The sequence below is a fragment of the Hemiscyllium ocellatum genome, chromosome 29 (assembly GCF_020745735.1).
Source record: "Hemiscyllium ocellatum isolate sHemOce1 chromosome 29, sHemOce1.pat.X.cur, whole genome shotgun sequence".
NCBI classification, from domain to species: domain Eukaryota; kingdom Metazoa; phylum Chordata; class Chondrichthyes; order Orectolobiformes; family Hemiscylliidae; genus Hemiscyllium; species Hemiscyllium ocellatum.
This window is the reverse complement of record NC_083429.1, coordinates 44810985-44830075: the sequence shown is the minus strand read 5'-3', so window position 1 is coordinate 44830075 and position 19091 is coordinate 44810985. Positions and strand designations below refer to the sequence as shown.

At 42.7% G+C, this 19091-nt stretch overlaps 1 protein-coding gene across 1 annotated transcript in view; it reads right to left on the bottom strand.

Annotated features, from left to right (window-relative positions):
- The window catches only part of LOC132829533 (E3 ubiquitin-protein ligase DZIP3-like), a 118192-nt gene extending 101536 nt beyond the window's left edge, over positions 1–16656 (bottom strand). Inside the window, exons 1-3 of the mRNA XM_060846758.1 lie at positions 16613–16656; positions 9790–9823; positions 4458–4620 (exon numbers count right to left, since the gene is read on the bottom strand). Of these exons, the coding sequence (XP_060702741.1) occupies positions 4458–4620; positions 9790–9823; positions 16613–16615 (200 nt within the window). The 5' untranslated portion in view covers positions 16616–16656. The remainder of the gene's footprint in view (positions 1–4457; positions 4621–9789; positions 9824–16612) is intronic.
- Between the last annotated feature and the right edge of the window lie 2435 nt (positions 16657–19091).

The following is a 19091-nucleotide window of genomic DNA, read 5'->3' as shown; positions in this document are numbered from 1 at the left end:
ATAAATGCAAGACTTTGCTCTTCTTCTTTCATACACACACACACACACACACACACACACACACACACAATCATATTCCACCGTACTGTACATCAGCTCAGAGTCACAGATCTCTGGGTCAAATTCCTAACTGCAGCAATGGAGCGAGTCACCGAGTAAAATCTCTTCTTTAGGGCAACAAGAAATGGGCAATAAACATTAGTTTTGTCAGTGACACCCACTCAAAAATGAATAAAATAAAGATGATAGATAACTGGCAAGGACGGAGATAAACTGGATCTGGATTTGCAACTCCTGCAGTTTGCAATTATTTCCAATCCCCTTTGGGGGAAGAGTTTAGAATAACTGGAAGAATTTTTCCAGATTAATTAATCACCTGCTTTCAGCTGCTCAATGATCCTTCTATGACCAAAGGTCCATAATCCCTACTTGAGCACAAGGCCATCCCAGCTCAGAGCTACCTGGGCTTTGTCTCCTGCAGTAGACAATCTCCAAATAAGCTCACCAACTGGCAGAGCAGGGTGCAAACTCCAAATTTCTTGGGACAATAAAATGGCATTTGCTGAGAGGTTGAAACAGAATCCAGCTGCCAATTGTCACAGCTAAAGAATTTGATGCAAAGTAATTGTTCACAGAATGTGTCCCTTCAAATTCAGTCAGGAACACAATGTTCCAACCAAGTTGCAGAATGTTTTTTTGATGGGAGGGTGGTGGTGGCAAGGGAAGGGATGTGGGGATGAGCCAAATGTTTATGTTTGGGCAGACAAATCTAGGATTTAGGGCCTAGTTTAGGCTGCCAGAGGTTTTAAGCCACATTTTTGGAGATAAAAAAATGACAAGCGAACAAAACAAGGAGAAAAATGCGTGCATGCTTTGAGACCAGGCTGTGACACATGGGCTGATCACCCTTGAAACAGTAAAAACTTCAGAAAATAAGAAGTTAGAGCAGGAGGAGGTCATTTGGCTCTTCAAATCTAGCCCACTGGTCAATAAGCTCATGGCTGATCTGACCTGACCTTGACCTCCATTTTCCTACTTGTCTCATGTTATGCAATAGTTGTGCCCCTACCTCTGAGTCAGAAGGTCCAGGTTCAAATCCCACCTGCCACAGACAATTTATTGTAACACATCTGATTAAAAATATCTATACCAAGGCGTGGTTTTATTTTAGGGTTCTGCCGGTGCAGTGGTAGTGTTACCATCTCTGAGGCAAGAGACCTTTTCCAGGGGTGTGTAAAAACATCTCGGAATAGGCTGATTAGGAAATATCTGGATTAAAATCAAAAGTCTGTCTATATCAGCCTTAAACATATTCAATGAACCCAGTCTCCTGGTTGGGGGCGGGAATTCCAGACACTAACGATCAGAGACGTAATTCCTTGTCATCCCTGTTTTGATATGAGAGAAGCCTGATTTTGAAAGTGTGCCTCCCCTCAACCTCCTAGGAGAGGAGACTCAGCATCCACTCTGCCAAGCCCCCTCAGAATCTTGTCTGCTGTCTTTTTGACAATGCTCTGGGGACCAAGACTTCCACCTCTAGACAACCCTCCAAGACAACCCTCCAGGACTATACTGGAGTCTCCATGAATTAAAGCTTAATCTCTTCAGCAACCAACCAGAGTGAAAAAGTGCAGAGGTTTTGTTCAATTTGTTTATTGGTTGTAAAAATAGTGGTGACCGAGAATAAAGGCTATTTGACTGGGTAAGGTGGTTGGATGGGGGAGGGGTACTTCACGTGCTGAAAGATCCAGGAATACATCTAACCAGAGTAAGCAACCTTGTGTACTAACAAGACAAAGAGTTGAAAGGTACGAATTTTATTTTTATTGCACACAGTCATTAGCTGGGTGTTTAATTTTAACATAAAGCAATGGGTGTGAAAACTGCCGCTGGAACTCCTACACAATCTCCACAATGCTCAGGGCACAGCTCCAGCTCCTTTTGTCAACAGATTCGATGCAAGCCAGGATATTGCTCCTGTCTTAGAAGGACAGTCACAGCCTTCCCAAGGAACACAGCAACAGGAGAAGGTGAGATTTTGGAAGTGCTTTTAAGCTAAGAGAGGGACTAGACTAATTATGTCAGGCATTGTTTAAGGGCTGACCTACTAACTCAGTGGTTGTTAATGATACCTCTATGACAAGAGTTGACTGATGCAGATATTTTCCTAATCACATCTCTTATTACACATCTCTTGAGCAGTTGGGGCTTGAGCCCAGGGCTCCAAGTCCAGACATAGGGACATTCCCACAAATGGATCAAGAGCCCTGCTTTGACTGCCGCTTGGGGGACAAGGAAAGCACGTCACTTCCTGGAGGGTTAACAAAATTGGACTGAAGCAACAGAAAAGGAATCCTGTTTTGATTTTCTTCTCCCCACCCCCTATTCTGATTCAGAGCCATCGTTGTTCAATCCCTAAACCAACTCTTAATATTAACTTCAAGCATTTCAAGAGAAGGTTAAGGGTGAATACCATTGGTGTACAACGTATTAAATAGCTTGTAGAAGACAAACCTGGAATGATACTTTAAAGGTTATCCTGTGCTGACATCATGGTAGCCAAGGAGAGGACCACCAAAGCACAACCCTCAATACATAAACACTTCCCAGTCTAGATCTGAATGTGACCAATAGCTCTGCTTTAAATGTGCCTGTCCTGCCCATTACCCTCAGGATTCACTCCTCCACTACTAACACACAGTGGCAGCAGCTGGAAACTACCTACAAGATGTACAGTCCTGCAGCAACTCAAGGCTCCTTCAACAGCACCTTCCAAACACGTGGCCTTTACCTCGAAAAACAAGAGCAGCAGATGCATGGGGACACCACACCAAGTCCCCCTCCAAGCCACACAGCATTGTGATTTGGAACAATATCACTATTTCCTCACTGACACTGTCTGAAAAGTCTGGAACTCCCTCCCTCAGCACAGTGTGGATGTCCCTACACCACATAGAATGCAAAGGGCCAGGAAGGTGTCTTATCAATGCCTTCTCCAGGGCAATTAGGATTGAGTGACAATGCTGGCTTAGACAGCAATGCCCACATCCTGTGAGCGGAAAAGGAAAGAGAAATTCCAAACATTCATTATCTTACAATAAAAAAATTCTTGCTAATTTCAGTTCTAAATGCAGCCTTCACTAATTGAAAACCATACCCTCTGGTCTTATTAACTCAAATAACAAGGAAGTCATATTCAGACTAAAGGATGACCCATTGTATCACTGCATCTACAAAACCTGACTCTAGTGCTGTCAAGCTCTAAGGCTTTCATCCCATTTCCACCAAAGGTCAAGACCATCCCCAGCGCAACGGTTTCGAACTCCAACAGGTGCAGCTTACACAGCACTTCACTGTCTGTGCTTAGCTCTAAAGCTCATAAAAAGTACACAACAATTAAACACAAATAGGAAAAGAATTGTACATGTACAACAAAGCTGATTCATTTATGGTTTCACACCGTAATTAAAAATGAAAATCACAGAATGCAATCCTAAAAAAAATCTTTAGAAATCCTACAAAAGCATTTCATAAAAAATGGGCTTTGACTTATTGAGTCACTGTAATTCAGTGGCTCTGATGTTGTCTCATACGTGGCATTTAACACCACTATTGCTACAAAACACTCTCTTCTCTGACTCAATGCGACCTGCACTATGGAAGATGTACGAATATATCTTAACATTTTTACAACACAGTCAAAGAGACCATTCAAGCTGTCACAATTGTATTATCCTGCTGAATCAACCCTATCCTCTTCACCCTATTCCCAGAGCTCCTACTAGAAGCTGAACTGTATTATAACAGGGATTAAAACATATTCATATCAGGATTTAAATGAAAAGATGCAATTAAAATATCTGGTTTCTTTACAATGACATTTCCTGGAAGTACGTGTTTCTTCTTATTTATTAGAATTTACTAAAGATTAAAGCTGATGTCAGATTCTTCCATCATCCAGGAACCATTGAAAAGTCACACACTAACCAGGAATCCTTTAACACTGCATTACTAATGAGCACATTGAGGACTAAGAATGTAATTTCGAAGACTCCAGTGATTTGTATTCACTGCTGTGGAAATCAGACATCAAGTGAAATTGACACCAAATACACACAGTTATGTGTATGTGTCACATCTATAACACCCACGTCCATGAGGTCACTTCCACCTTATCACTAATACAATTCCAGCGGTTTATAGTGATACTCGGGATTTAAGAGTGGAAGATCACATTTATTCAAATTTTGCTGTTAATTGTAATCTGAAGCAACCTCAAGAGTCCATTCGTCTGGAAGCATTGACAGGAACACCTGTATTTCTACAATATCCTACACACGTGACTCCCAAAGATGCTGTCAGTTCCAGAGAAGAAATGATGGAGAACATTAGTAATTTCAGTCTGGACCATGGCTCTCTTTAATGTGCTGTGCATTTTTTAAAAATACAAAACTTACACTTTTTTACTGAGCAGCAGTCCTTCCTGGGCCCACTTGAGGTATCTTGTTGGCTCATGTTGCTGACTGAAGAGGAGCTCATTAAATGCATTTATAAAAGTGAGGTGACAGTGTTGCAAATAGCGCTCTGATGTCATCTTGCACCAGTCAGAAGCCATCTCTTCTAAAGAAATGAGAAAACATGGGAAAATTTGAATACAACAGGATGTGAGAAGAATGATTTTTATGTTCACCCATTTGAGTTTTAAATGGCATATTAATATTTCCCATATGTAACTCTGGCACCTTCAACTTCAGTGTATTAACAGGGGCTTATGTTTTAAGTACCAAAATTGGCAACTTAGATGCTTGCATGTTCTCTCAATCATTGCTATTACAATATGCTCATATTGGAACCATATTGAGTTAGAATGCATTGCACAACAATGGTCTCAGCTGCTGTGACTGCCTCTACCACACAACAGTCTGTGTTTGCAGCAGGCAGTTGAACACAGTATCTCTTCTCCTGCAAAACTAAATTTGCAATGCCCTGCATTCTGAGGCCAAAATTCAGAACTCAATATAATCTTTCATACTGTAGACTTTGGATTAATGAAAGAATACAGTGCTGGAGGCTGAATTATTTAATGGTTCGTGGTCTGCCCTGAAACTGTGGTATCCTCACCAAAGAACAGTTACAGCACAATTCTGGGCTAGAACAGTCAACAGAGAATGTGGCATAGGCAAACACATGAATACAAATCAGACAAATTCACTTGGTTGTTGAATCACCCACGATGGCTTCAATTCTTGCTCCCACGTCATTAACTGGCATTCTGCAATGACCTATCATTGCCCCCCCCCCTTTCTCAAATATGCACTGCCCCTCAGTGATATCACCTGAAAGTTAGTTGTTGAGTGTATACCGACAGAACTGAGCTCCATCTCATTACCATCTTTAAGTGATCAGACTGCTTCTCTAACACCCAGAATTGGATGAGCAGAATTTTCTTCTAATTAATGTTGAGAAAACTGATGACATTGCTTTCACACCCTGCTCCAAACTCTATTCTCTAGGTACTGACTCTAGCTTTCTACTTGGCAACTGTCTGAAGTTAAACCAGTCTAGGTTTGCAGCCTTGGTTGTCTATGTAACCTCACGATAATCTGCTGACCTTAGAGCTGCACCATCAGGAAGACCAGTTTTTTTCCACCTTTGTAACATCATTTGATTTCACCCCTGCTTTGGCTCATCTGCTGCCAAAACTCTTTTTCCTTCTTTTATTCCCTCGATACTTTGCTATTTCATCAGCATCTCTGACATTCAACTCTTCATAAAATTAATTCGAACCAAAGTATAACAACACATCTTTACTTTCACTAAGTCCCGTTCACTTAGTGCCCCCTGCACTCACAGACCACACTGACAACACCTTAATTTTATAAATCTTTGCTTGTTTTCAAATCCCTACATGGCCTCATCCCTTCCTGTCTTGGTAAACTCCTCCAGGCCCTCAAGTCTCCAAGATATCTGCTCAACTAACTCTGGTATCTGAAGAATTCCTGATGTTAATCACTCCTCCAATAACAGCTGAGTCTTCAGTTACCTTGCTCCAAGCTCTGAAATACCTTCCATTCCACTTTCAAGATACTTCTAAAAACTGTCTCTTTGGCCTGGATGACTGTCATATTTTGCAATTATAATGCTCCAGCAAATTACCTTGAGATAATCTATTGACATTCAATAGAAATTGTGATTGATATAAAACTGAAGCACACAGGCCACAGCAGTCTCAGGTACCATCCATACCTACATGAGGTGGCACCATTAGCACTGCTGTCTCACAGTACCAAAGAGACCCTGGTTCAATCCCAGCATTGGGCAACTGACTGCAGAGTTTGCACCTTCTCCAGTGTATGCATGGGCTTTTGTTAAATGCTCCAGTTTCCTCCCACAGTCCAAAGATGTGCAGATTAGATGGATTGGTCATGATAAATTGTCTTGTAGTGCCCAGGGATGCACAGGCTCATTGGATTAACCATGGAAAATGAGAAATAAGGTGGGGGGGGGGGAATCTCATTGGGGATGCTCTTTGGGGGATTGGTGCACAGTCAATGCGCCAAATGGCCTCTTTCTGCACTAAAGGGATTCTATAATTCCAAGTGAAGAATAGACACTACAAGTCATGACTAAGTGGTCTTGGATCTCATGGAGCAGTATATAGTGCCACTATGTCTGGATCAGAAGCTATGGCTTCAAGCCCCATCTCAGAATTTGATGGCCGTGAAAGGCAACCAAACACATTGAGAAATCAATCCATAAATCTTTCCAAGATGCCTACTCTAGGAGCAAGAGAATTTCTTGGTTACCCACCACCATGTGGTAGCTTCAGCACAAGAGCCTCTCGATAATATTTTTTCTCTCTCACACACACAGGTTAAAGCTAACACCTGGAGCAGCATTTAAACAGCCACAATCACAGAAGTATGGGGTTTGATATGGCAGCTGCAGACAAACAGAAATGAATAACCTACCTTAAAATACTTAAAACAGATAGAGTCATAGAGATGTACAGCATGCAAACAGACCATTCGGTCCAACCCGTCCATGCCAACCAGATATCCCAACCTAATCTAGTCCCACCTGCCAACACCTGGCCCATATCCATCCAAATCCTTCCCATTCATATCCCCATCCAAATACCTCTTAAATGTTGCAATTGTTCCAGCCTCCATCACTTCCTCTGCTAATTCATTCCATACCCATACCACCCTGTGCAAAAAAAGTTGCCCTTTCACCCTAAACCTAAGCCCTCTAATTCTGGACTTCCCCACTCCAGGGAAAAGACTTTGCCTATATACCCTATCCATGCCCCTCAATTTTGTAAACCTCTATAAAGGTCACCACTCAGCCTCCGACACTCCAGGGAAAACAGCCCCAGCCTGTTCAATCTCTCCTTATAGCACAAATCCTCCAACCCTGGCAACAGCCTTGTAAATCTTTTATTAATACTTTCAAGTTTCACAATGTCTTTCCAATAGGAAGGAGACCAGAATTGCACGCAATATTCCAACAGTGGCCTAACCAATGTCCTGTACAGCCGCAACATGACCTTCCAACTCCTGTACTCAATACTCTGACCAAAAAAGGAAAGCATACCAAACGCCTTCTTCACTATCCTATCTATCTGCGACTCCAGTTTCAAGGAGCTATGAACCTGCACTCCAAGGTCTCTTTGTTCAGCAACACTCTCTAGGACCTTACCATTACGTGTATATGTCCTACTGAGATTTGCTTTCCCAAAATGCAGCACCTCACATTTATCTGAATTAAACTCCATCTGCCACTTCTCAGCCCATTGGCCCATCTGGTCAAGATCCTGTTGCAATCTGAGGTAACCCTCTTCCCTGTCCAATGCACCTCCAATTTTGGTATCATCTGCAAACTTACTAACTGTACCTCTTATGCTCGCATTCAAATCATTTATGTAAATGACAAAAAGTAGGGGATCGGTCCTTGTGGCACTCCACTGGTCACAGGCCTCCAGTCGGAAAAACAACCCTCCACCACCACCCTCTGTCTTCTACCTTTGAGCCAGTTCTGTATCTAAATGGCTAGTTCTCCCTGTATTCTGTGAGATCTAACCTTGCTAATCAGTCTCCCATGGGGAGACTTGTCGAACGCCTTACTGAAGTCCATATAGGTCCCATCTACCGCTCTGCCCTCATCAATCCTCTTTGTTACTTATTCAAAAAACTCAATCAAGTTTGTGAGACATGATTTCCCTAGCACAAAGCCATGTTGATTATCCCTAATCAGTCCTTGCCTTTGCAAACATATGTACATCCTGTCCCTCAGGACTCTCTCCAACAACTTGCCCATCACTGACGTCAGGCTCACTTTTCTATAGTTCCCTGGCTTGTCCTTACCACCCTTCTTAAATAGTAGCACCACATTTGCCAACCTCCAGTCTTCCGGCACCTCACCTGTGACTATCGATGATACAAATATCTCAGCAAAAGGCCCAGCAATCACTTCTCTAGCTTCACACAGAGTTCTCAGGTACACCTGATCAGGTCCTGGGGATTTACGCACCTTCACCTGTTTCAAGACATCCAGCACTTCCTCCTCTGTATTATGGACATTTTGCAAGATGTCCCCATCTATTTCCCTACAGTCTATATCTTCCATATCCTTTTCCACAGTAAATACTGATGCAAAATACGCATTTAGTATCTCTCCCATTTTCTGCGGCTCCACGCTGATCTTTCAGAGGCCCTATTCTCTCCCCAGTTACCCTTTTGTCCTTAATGTATTTGTAAAAACCCTTTCGATTCTCCTTAATTCCATTTGCCAAAGCTATCTCATGTCCCCTGTTTGCCCTCTTGATTTTCCCTCTTAAGTATACTCCTACTTTCTTTATACTCTTCTAAGGAGTCACTCGATCTATCCTGGCTATACCTTACATATGCTTCTTTCTGTTTCTTAACGAAACCCTCGTTTTCTTTAGTCATCCAGTATTCCCTATACCTACCAGTCTTTCCTTTCACCCTGACAGGAATATACTTTCTCTGGATTCTTGTTATCTCATTTCTAAAGGCTACCTATTTGCCAGCCATCCCTTTACCTGTGAACATCTGCCCCCAATCAGCTTTTGAAAGTTCTTGCCTAATACCGTCAAAATTGGCCTTTCTCCAATTTAGAACTTCAACTTTTAGATCTGGTCTATCCTTTTTCATCACAATTTTAAATCTAATAGAATTATGGTCACTGGCCCCAAAGTGCTCCCCCACTGACACCTTAGTCACCTGCCCTGCTTTATTTCCCAACAGTAAGTCAAATTCCTCTCCATCTAAACCTTTAACACAATGGTAGTCCCAGTCTATGTTTGGAAAGTTAAAATCCCCTACCATAACCACATTATTCTTACAGACAGCGGAGAACTCCTTACAAGTTTGTTTCTCAATTTCCCTCTGACTATTAGGGGGTCTATAGTACAATCCCAATAAGGAGACCATCCCTTTCTTATTTCTCAGTTCCACCCAAATAATTTCCCTGGATATATTTCTGGGAATATCCTCCCTCAGTACAGCTGTAATGCTATCCCTCATCAAAAATGCCAATCCCCCTCCTCTCTTGCCTCCCTTTCGATCATTCCTGTGGCATTTGTATCCTGGAACATTCAGCTGCCAGTCCTGCCCATCCCTGAACCATGTTTCTGTAATTGCTATGATATCCCAGTCCCATGTTTCTAACCATGCCGTGAGTTCATCACTTCTACACCAAAAGAGATTCCAAATGATCCAAAAATGATATCAAAATTATATCAAAAATGATTTTTAAAATACTTACCAACTGATATTGAAGACCTCATGGTCACAGATTTCTGTAATTAAAAGGTTCTAAGTTAGAATAATGCATTCAAACATTGCAAGTACTGGAAGTAAAGACACTATCAACAACCAACTTTATAACCTTACAAACGTTTTCCTGAAATAGCTCTAAAATTATGCAAATACACTTCAATATGTGTTAGGCAACAGGACAGGGTGGTCAAGAAGACATGGGATACTTGCCATTATTAGTCGAGACACAGAATACAAGAGCTGGGAGGTTATGATTGAGCTGTATAGCGCATTAGTAAAACCACAGCTGGAGCACTGTTTGCAGCTCTGGTAACTACACTATAGCAAAGACGTGATTGCACTGGTGAAAGTGCGGAGGAAATTCACCAGGATCTCGCCCAGCTACAAAGAGAGGTTACATGGGTGAGAGATATTTTCCTTGCAGCAGATTGGAAAGTATGAAGAGTATGGCTAAGATCAATAGGAATAAACTTTTTCCCTAAGTAAACCAAAGAGTGTGGTGCTGGAAAAACACAGCCAATCAAGCAGCATCTGAGGTGCAGGAGCTGCCTGACCGGCTATGCTTTTCCAGCACCACACTTTTCGACTCTGATCTCCAACATCTGCAGTCCTTGCTTTCTCCCTTAGTAGACCGGTCAATTAACAGAGGTCATGGACCTAGGGTAGGGGGCAAGAGGTTTAGAGGATATTTAGAAGGAATTTATTTTATCCAGAGGGTGATGAGCATCTGGAACTCACTGCCTGAAAGGTTCATCAAGGTAGAAATCCTTAAAAGTATTTGGGCAAACACTTGAAATGACATTGTATAAAAGACTATGGGCCAAATACAGGGAAATGGGCTTAAAATAGATAGGTGCTTGATAACTGATGCAGATTCAAAAGGGTGAAATTCCTCATTCTGTGCTGTAACACTGCATAGCTCTATATCTAATATAACACATACACAAGATATTATAGTGGTTCTTTTAATGGCACAAGATATTGCTTTTTGGTCTTATTCCTGAACTGTCCCATGAACTAGAAACAGCACGTGAGAGAAGGTAGAACATTATTACAGACTGCAGCAAGCCAGCGTACACAAGGAAACGTCACCACAGTCTAACTAGGGCTTCTCTGTCATCAGACAGGGACCATGGGTGGTGGTTTACCCTAAGAGTCCCCACACTTTGGGCAAGAGGAGAGGTTGAGAAGCCGAGTCCTTCACGGTAACCTCAACCATTGCAGGAATGGAAACTTGCTAATGGCTTCACACTGCATTGCAAACCAGCTGTCCAACCAACTGAGCAACTAACTCCAGAGCCTGCTACAAAACCTCCAGTGCAGGTTTGAAGAAATTCTGCACTGTTGGCAATGTTACCTTTCAGATGAGGTGCTAAACCTCTATCTGCCCTTTTAGTTAGGCATTAAGAAACTCTCATGGGACTGCTTTACAGAAAAGCAGGAAGGTTCTCCCTGGTAAGCAGTTTTGGGCCCCTTATCCAAGGAAGGATGCGCTGGTTTTGGAAGGGTCCAGAAGAGGTTTACAAGAATGATCCTGGGGATGAAGAGATTGTCATATAGGGAGCAATTCAAGCCTCTTTGCCTGTACTCTATGGAGTTTAGAAGGATGAGTGGGGTTCTCACTGGAACTTAGCGAATACGGAGGCCTGGGTAGAGTTGGAATGAAGAAAATGTTTCCACGATTAGGAGTGACAAGGACCACAGGGCACAGTCTCAGAGTGAAGGGACGACCCTTTAGAATGGAAATGAGGGGGAATTTCTTCAGCTACAAGGTGATGAATCATGGAACTCATTGCTGCTGAGGGCTGTGGAGGCAAAGGCATTGAGTGTCTTCGGTACAGAGATGGTAGGTTCTTGAACAGTCAGGGAATCGAGGGTTACAGGGAGTAGGCAGGAGAATGGGATTGACAAACATATCAGCCACAATTGAATGGCGAATCAGATTCAATGGGCCAAACGGTCTAATTCTGTTCCAACATCTAATGGTCTCTTATAATGTTGTAACCAACATTAATGCACCAAACAACACCACAAAAACAAACTATGTGGTCATTAACACATTGCTACTTGTGGGATCTTGCTGTGAGGAAATTGGTCGCTGTGTTTTCACAGTGATTACAATTCAAGAACAGATCATGGTCTGTAAAATGCTTTGAAATAACCTCAGAATGTGAAAGGAACTACACAATGCAATTTTTTTTTAATTAAAGGAGAAAGTATATCTTGACAGCTACAACACAAAAATCACATGATGTTAAATGCTCAGAGAGGGCTAAACTGGGTGAGTTCTGCCAAAGCAGATATCAAGCTGGGCTTCAAGGGTCATTACAAGTCCTGAATCACTCAGGAGAAATTCCTGCAAAGGGTGGGCATGAATAAACAGTGAGTAAAGGATCAGATTCAATTGTGATGCACACATGGTCAAATAGCTGGCTGATACTCATGGCCAAGGCTCACGTAATGAATCATGTTCATCTTAGCAAGGTTCTGAGATCGGGGCTGCTTGTGAAACTATACTCCCAGTAAAAGGGTTACCCTCAACAGGAAAGGAAATTGGCAAATAAAAGACCAAACTGTCCCTTCGAAATCTCTGTTGCAGGCATTCATCCAATTAGGTAAAAAAAATAGTCTTTATTTCTAAAACCAGATAACCAAATAATAAACCTTCAGTTAGAGCAAACATAAATTAACACATATTCTGCACTAATTTCCATTTTATAAATCCAGAATCAATGGAACAACAATATGACTTTTGACTGCAATCAAAACATGTAGAACAGACAAGGTTTAGACTAGATGTTAAATACTTTTAAAATAACATTGTTTGTCATTGCTTCAGTTGATTTGTAAACAAGGGTTAGATCTCCAAAGTGCTGCTTATAGAGTCATAGAGATATAAACAGCACAGAAACAGACCCTTCAGTCCAACTCGTCCATTTTGACCAGATAGCCTAACCTAATCTAGTCCCATTTGCCAGCACTAGGCCCATATCCCTCCAAACCCTTCCTATTCATATACCCATCCAGATGCCTTTAAAATGTTGCAATTGCACCAGCCTCCACTTCAGGTATAAACTCACACCACAATTGATTTATCAATCAATTAAAATGTTGACAGGCCAAAGACTACTTCTTGTTGTGGGGCCTTAGTTTTCTCTGTTTTGTTCCCCAGCACAGCTAACTGGGCTGAATGGCCTGTTTCTGTGCAGTATGTTCTGTGCTCATCAGCCAAGCATCTCTGTTAAAAGTGTACGTGAGGGTATCAGATTAGTTTTGCCTGGCACGTCAAAAGAGACTCCTAATTGATGGAATAAAGTAAGGAACCAAGTCCACAATGGACCATAGACATTTCTCTTCATTAAAGAGAGACAATCGCTTGTGAATAGTTTAAGGGTATCCATTCTATAAGATAAAGAGGCAGGAACTCTATGAACTACCACAGCCATTACAGGGATCCAGCCAACTGAGTGAACCAATCCTCGGTGGAAAAAAAACTAGGGAGTCACCAAAGCTTCTGCAATTGAGCCTGCTTCAGGTCGAGAAAATATAGCAAAAAGAAATAGACATAGAATCCTTTCATCATCTGGTAATGCACAAAGCAGGGAAAAAAAAGGAGTTGTCTCTGCTTCTGTAGCTTGCATCTCTTAGCACAGGTTACGAGCCTGGACCCAGAGGGAGGAGAGATATGATGCTGCATCAAGCATGACGGCTAACCAGCAGACCACTCTTACAGTCTGCTGTCAACGTATGGGCAGGACTTGCAGATTAACAATCAACCTTCCTGGCCATCTTGTTACGAACTCACCTTCCTCAACCATCAAGTCCTGGAGGAGGACTGCAACATGGCACGTCTAGCTCAGCAGCAGAGACTTTACCCACTCTATCACCAGGGCCATCTGAGAATCAGGCCCTGCATTTATTCAGCGGTATTTTTCCACAATCCAAGGATTTCCCAAAGTGTGCCACAGCCAAAGAAGTATGTTTGAAGTGCAATCACTATTGTAATTTAGGCAAAAGCGACAGGCAGCACGGGTTACAACTTCCCACAAATTGCAATGAGATCTATGACCTGATCGCTGGGTTCAACAGAAACAAAAACAGAAGCTGCTGGAAAAGCTCAGCAGGTCTGACTGCATCTGTGCAGAGCAATCAGAGTTGACATTTCAAGTCTGGCGACCCTTCCTCAAAACTGAAGGTTTTCCAGCAATTTCTGTTTTTGTTTCTGATTTACGGCATCTGAAGTTCTTTTGGTTTTTAACTGGGTTTAACAGCACTATTTTTGAAAACTATCCTGCATTTTTACTTTTGCAAGAAGCAATCTTTTGCATTAACAATGTCTCTGGGTCAGAAAACATCTATGAAGAGAAACAGAGTTACCATTTCAGGGGAGTCACCCACTAGCTGTCTGACCTGGTGAGCTTTTCCAGCTTTTTGTTTTGTCTTGACTTCAGATTTCCAGCATCTGCAGTATGTTGCTTTTCGAGATCATTTACTTTCACACTGTAGCATCTTATTCAAAAATGACAATGTGATACACTCATTATTGCAATGAATGAGAACCCAGGTTAGGTCAGAGTCATAGATGTACAGCATGGAAACAGACCCTTCGATCCAACCCGTCCATGCCGACCAGATATCCCAAACCAATCTAGTCCCACCTGCCAGTACCCGGCCCATATCCCTCCAAACCCTTCTTATACATGTACCCATCCAAATGTCTCTTAAATGTTGCAATTGTACCAGCCTCCACCACATCCTCTGGCAGCTCATTCCATACATGTACCACCTTCTGCGTGAAAAAGTTGCCCCTTAGGTCTCTTTTATATCTTTCCCCTCTCACCCTAAACCTATACCCTCTAGTTCTGGACTCCCCGACCCCAGGGAAAAGACTTTGTCTATTCACCCTATCCATGGCCCCTCATAATTTTGTAAACCTCTATAAGGTCACCCCTCAGCCTCTGAAGGGAGGTTTAAAACTTTAACCAGTCTCAGGAATAACAGTGTTCCAGTGAGGAAGGCTTAAAACAGGATAGTGAATGACTCCAGATGTGAAATGTTGTTTAGATTTATTCTGACGGAATCATCACTGGGATGAGGTGATAACTGGTTTTTGTTTAAGTCCACTTGCAAGCAGGAATGAATACATAACTTACAAGTAGCAAATGACATATAGCAATGAAATTTAGAAAAAATGTCAGGTGTTAAACCACTTGCCCCAGCCTGGGATGGTTTGCTTCCTCCAATAGCGAGTGCAATTCTCATGGATTGGCGGTGGTATGTATCAAAAAGAGTGCCACGGTGGCTCAGTGGTTAGCACTGCTGCCTCAGCGCCAGGGAACCATAGTGTTCAGGGATGTGTAGGTTAGGTGCATTAGTCAGGGGAATGGGTCACTCTTCGGAGAGTAAGTGTAGGCTTGTTGGGCCGAAGGGCCTGTTTCAACATTGTACGGATCCCATATAAAAGAAAATACAGTGCTAGGAAAATACCCGACAAAGGACCAGTGCTCCAAAAACTAGTGCTTTCAAATAAACCTGGTGTTGTGTGATTTTTAACTTTGTACACCCCAGTTCAATACCAGCACCTCCAAATCAGGAAAATATTTGGCATTTTACTTTTTGGCCAATATAACCAGCTTGGCACAAGAGCCCCTGTGTTCCTGGTGACTGGCCTGGATCAGAAATACCGATGGAAAGAATAGACCTGCATATAAACAACTCCAAAACACGCTGGGATAGAAAAAAAAACATGATATGGGGAAAAAGTAAGTGACGAAAAAGAGTGAACACTGCTTTTTAGCTGACAGTTTCTCAGAGTGGGAGTGGGATGTAACTATCCACATGCAATATTCACCCTGAACAATTTCAAGCATCAAACAAAGCCCTTCAAAATTACCAACTCAGCATATGAGTTCAGTGCCAAGACTTCCTCCCCTGTGCAGGACAGAGAGGGTCCTGCTCTGTCAGAAATGCCATTTTTCAAGTCAGGCATTACACCAAGGCCCTCTCAAGTTAAAAAAAAACCAATGACATCATTTCAAAAAAAAGGACAGAGAAGTGTTCCTGTGTCCTCGTCAATGTTGGTCACTTAATCAACATCACAAAGTCATCTGTTTTCTGTCATTTTCCTCTTGTTGCTTCTGGGGAGCTTCCTGAGCTCAAACTGTCCCCAACATTTGGCACAATACATAAGCGGCTAGACTTCAAAAGTACTTCATAGGCTGCAGAGCTCTTAAAAACGCCATTGGTGTGTCATAAAAGGCGCTACACAAATGCAACTGTTCCTTTCCGATGCATTTCCACGACACCTGAGAGGCAGTGCTGGGGCAGAGTTCCAGAGACGCTAAGGTCATGCCCCCAAACCAATCCCCACACATGCAAGACAAAACACTCACAGAGAAGACATTCCTGCAAATTCAAACTGCACTCGGGCAGAACTCTTTCCCGTTCCACCTCACCCATCTGAACCCAGCCAGATCAATCCCGCTACGCCCCCCCACCTACCCACCCCTCCAACAATAAAAGCCCCCGAATGACTTTCAGATGGAAAGAGGGATGAACAAAATTGCTACCCTTAAATATTGGGGCGGGGGTTTGAGAAAGAGAGAGACCTCCCAAAATTGTAACTGCTTAGATCAGTTAGAATGGAGAAGGGGGAAGGAGACTAGTGAGGGGGAAAGGTGGATAATCTTTCACACGCTGGGAGACCGAGGTAATTTCAGGGTTCCCCCCTACTCGCTACAATGTAACCCGCGGGCAGTTTGATACATCGCGGCGCTCTGAAACTGAAACACGCTGCCTGCTCTCCTCACCATATGTCGCTGCAATTTCACCCACGGATATCTGTATCTCTCCTCTTCTCATCCAACTAGAAAAACCCACACATACACATACACACCAGAACTAAAGCTATCGCGAGCATTCAGACAGGGAAAATAATTAAAAGAGGCATTGCACCTTCTGTTATTCAGAACTCCAAATGTGCTCCCTCTGGCATTTCTTTTTCAAGAAACGATCTACATGCTTTAGCGAGGCACTTTATTTTAAATTTACCCCTTGGATTTAATTACTGTCTACGGACTGAAATTAGACTGCCAATCCTGATTTGCTCCTCTTGTGAAAGCCCACGTCCTCTGAAAGAGGAAAGGTTGGGTTTTGCTTCCAGGTCAGTTCACAACAAAAAATAATATGGTGTCACAAAAAGGAGTGCGATTGTTTTGAAAGAGGAGATTTAGCTCCACTGAATTCCCATCGGGTGACTTCTATTTTTCTTTGTCATTGAATGTAGGCGTCACTGGTCAGGCCAGTATTAGCCTATCCCTGATTGCCCTTGCCATTTCAGAGGGCAATTAAGAGTTAAGTAGGTTGCTGTGGGTCTGCAGTCACCTGTAGACCAGACTAGGTAAAGACCGTAGAATTTAAAAATTTACAGAACAGAAAAAGGCTATTCAACCCATTGCGTCTGTACTAGCAGATTTCCCTCCCTAAAGGCCTTTAGTAAACCAGAATGGATTAATTCGACAATCCATGATTGTTGTCATAGCCACCATTGCTGAGACTAGTTTCAATTCTAGATTTATTAACAACTCAAATTGTACCAGATGCTGTGGTGGGATTTGAACCTATGTCCCCTCTAGCATTAATCTGAGTGCCTGGAAGATGTTCTATTCTTCCCTCTGTTGCTCCTCTGGCCCACCCTGAAGAAATTTTGATCTTCTCTCCGATGAGTATGCTGTGTGTTTGGATTACTAGACTCCCCAATCCTGAATAAACTTTCTGTTTCACAAGCGATTCCAGGGGTTGCCCTATGCAGTGGTTAGCACTGCTGCCTCACAGCGCCTGAGACCCGGGTTCAATTCCCGACTCAGGCGACTGACTGTGTGGAGTTTGCACGTTCTCCCCGTGTCTGCGTGGGTTTCCTCCGGATGCTCCGGTTTCCTCCCACAGTCCAAAGATGTGCGGGTCAGGTGAATTGGCCATGCTAAATTGCCCGTAGTGTTAGGTTAGGGGTATGGGTGGGTTGCGCTTCAGCGGGTCGGTGTGGACTTGTTGGGCCGAAGGGCCTGTTTCCACACTGTAAATCTAATCTAATCTGATTGGATAGTTCTTCCAAAGAACTAGCACAAACCCAATGGGTCGAATAGTCTTCTTCAGTGTTTTAAGGTAAAATCATTCTATGTCATTGTGTTCTCCCAACAAGCCTGCACTGATACATGATGTCTTTCTAAACTGAAAAAAAATGTCTCTATGTGATTTATTTCCCTCTATTCCCTGCCTATTCATGTATCTGTCAAGACGCCATTTGGATACAGATCTGGCTCAAAGGTGGTGGTGGAGAGTTGTTTTTCAGACTGGAGGCCTGTGACCAGTGGAGTATCACAAGGATTGGTGTCTTCTACTCTTTGTCATTTATATAAATGATTTGGATGCAAGCGTAAGAGGTATGGTTAGTAAGTCTGCAGATGACACCAAAATTGGAGGTTTGGTGGACAGAAGGTTACCTCAGATGACAACAGGATCTTGATCAGATGGGCCAATGGGCTGCGAAGTGGCAGATGGAGTTTAATTCAAATAAATGCGAGGAGGTTGACAAAATTATGAGGGGCATGGATCGGATAAATAGACAAAGTCTTTTCTCTGGGGTCGGGGAGTCCAGAACTAGAAGGCATAGGTTTAGGGTGAGAGGGGAAAGATATAAGAGACCAAAGGGGCAACTTTTTCACACAGAGGGTGGTATGGGTATAGAATGAGCTGCCAGAGGAAGTGGTGGAGGCTGGTACAGTTGCAACATTTAGAAGGCATTTGGATGGGTATATGAATAGGAAGGGTTTGGGGGTATATGTGCCAGTTGCTGGCAAGTAGGACTAGATTGGGTTGGGATATCTGGTCAGCATGGACAGGTTGACCAAGGGGTCTGTTTCCATGCTATACATCTCTATGACTCTATAACATTGCTATTGTCTCTGTTTCTACATCTGGCAGTGCATTCCAGGTACTTAACCACTTTCTGTATAAAATGTGATGTTCGTTTTTGATGTTTTAGCACAGAAAGTCAAGACTGATGCATTATGAAGGAGTGCTACACTGTTGCAAGTGACATCCAGATAAGAAGTTAAACTGAGGGCTTGTCTTCCCTCTCCAGTGGATGCAAAATATCCCATATTACTATTTGGAAGAAAAACAAGGGGACAGAGGAGGTGTATGGGTATCCTCAATGTTCTGGCCCATATTCATCCTCAAACTAACATTGTGAAAACAGGTAGTGCTATGATGACATTGCAGTTTGTGGGA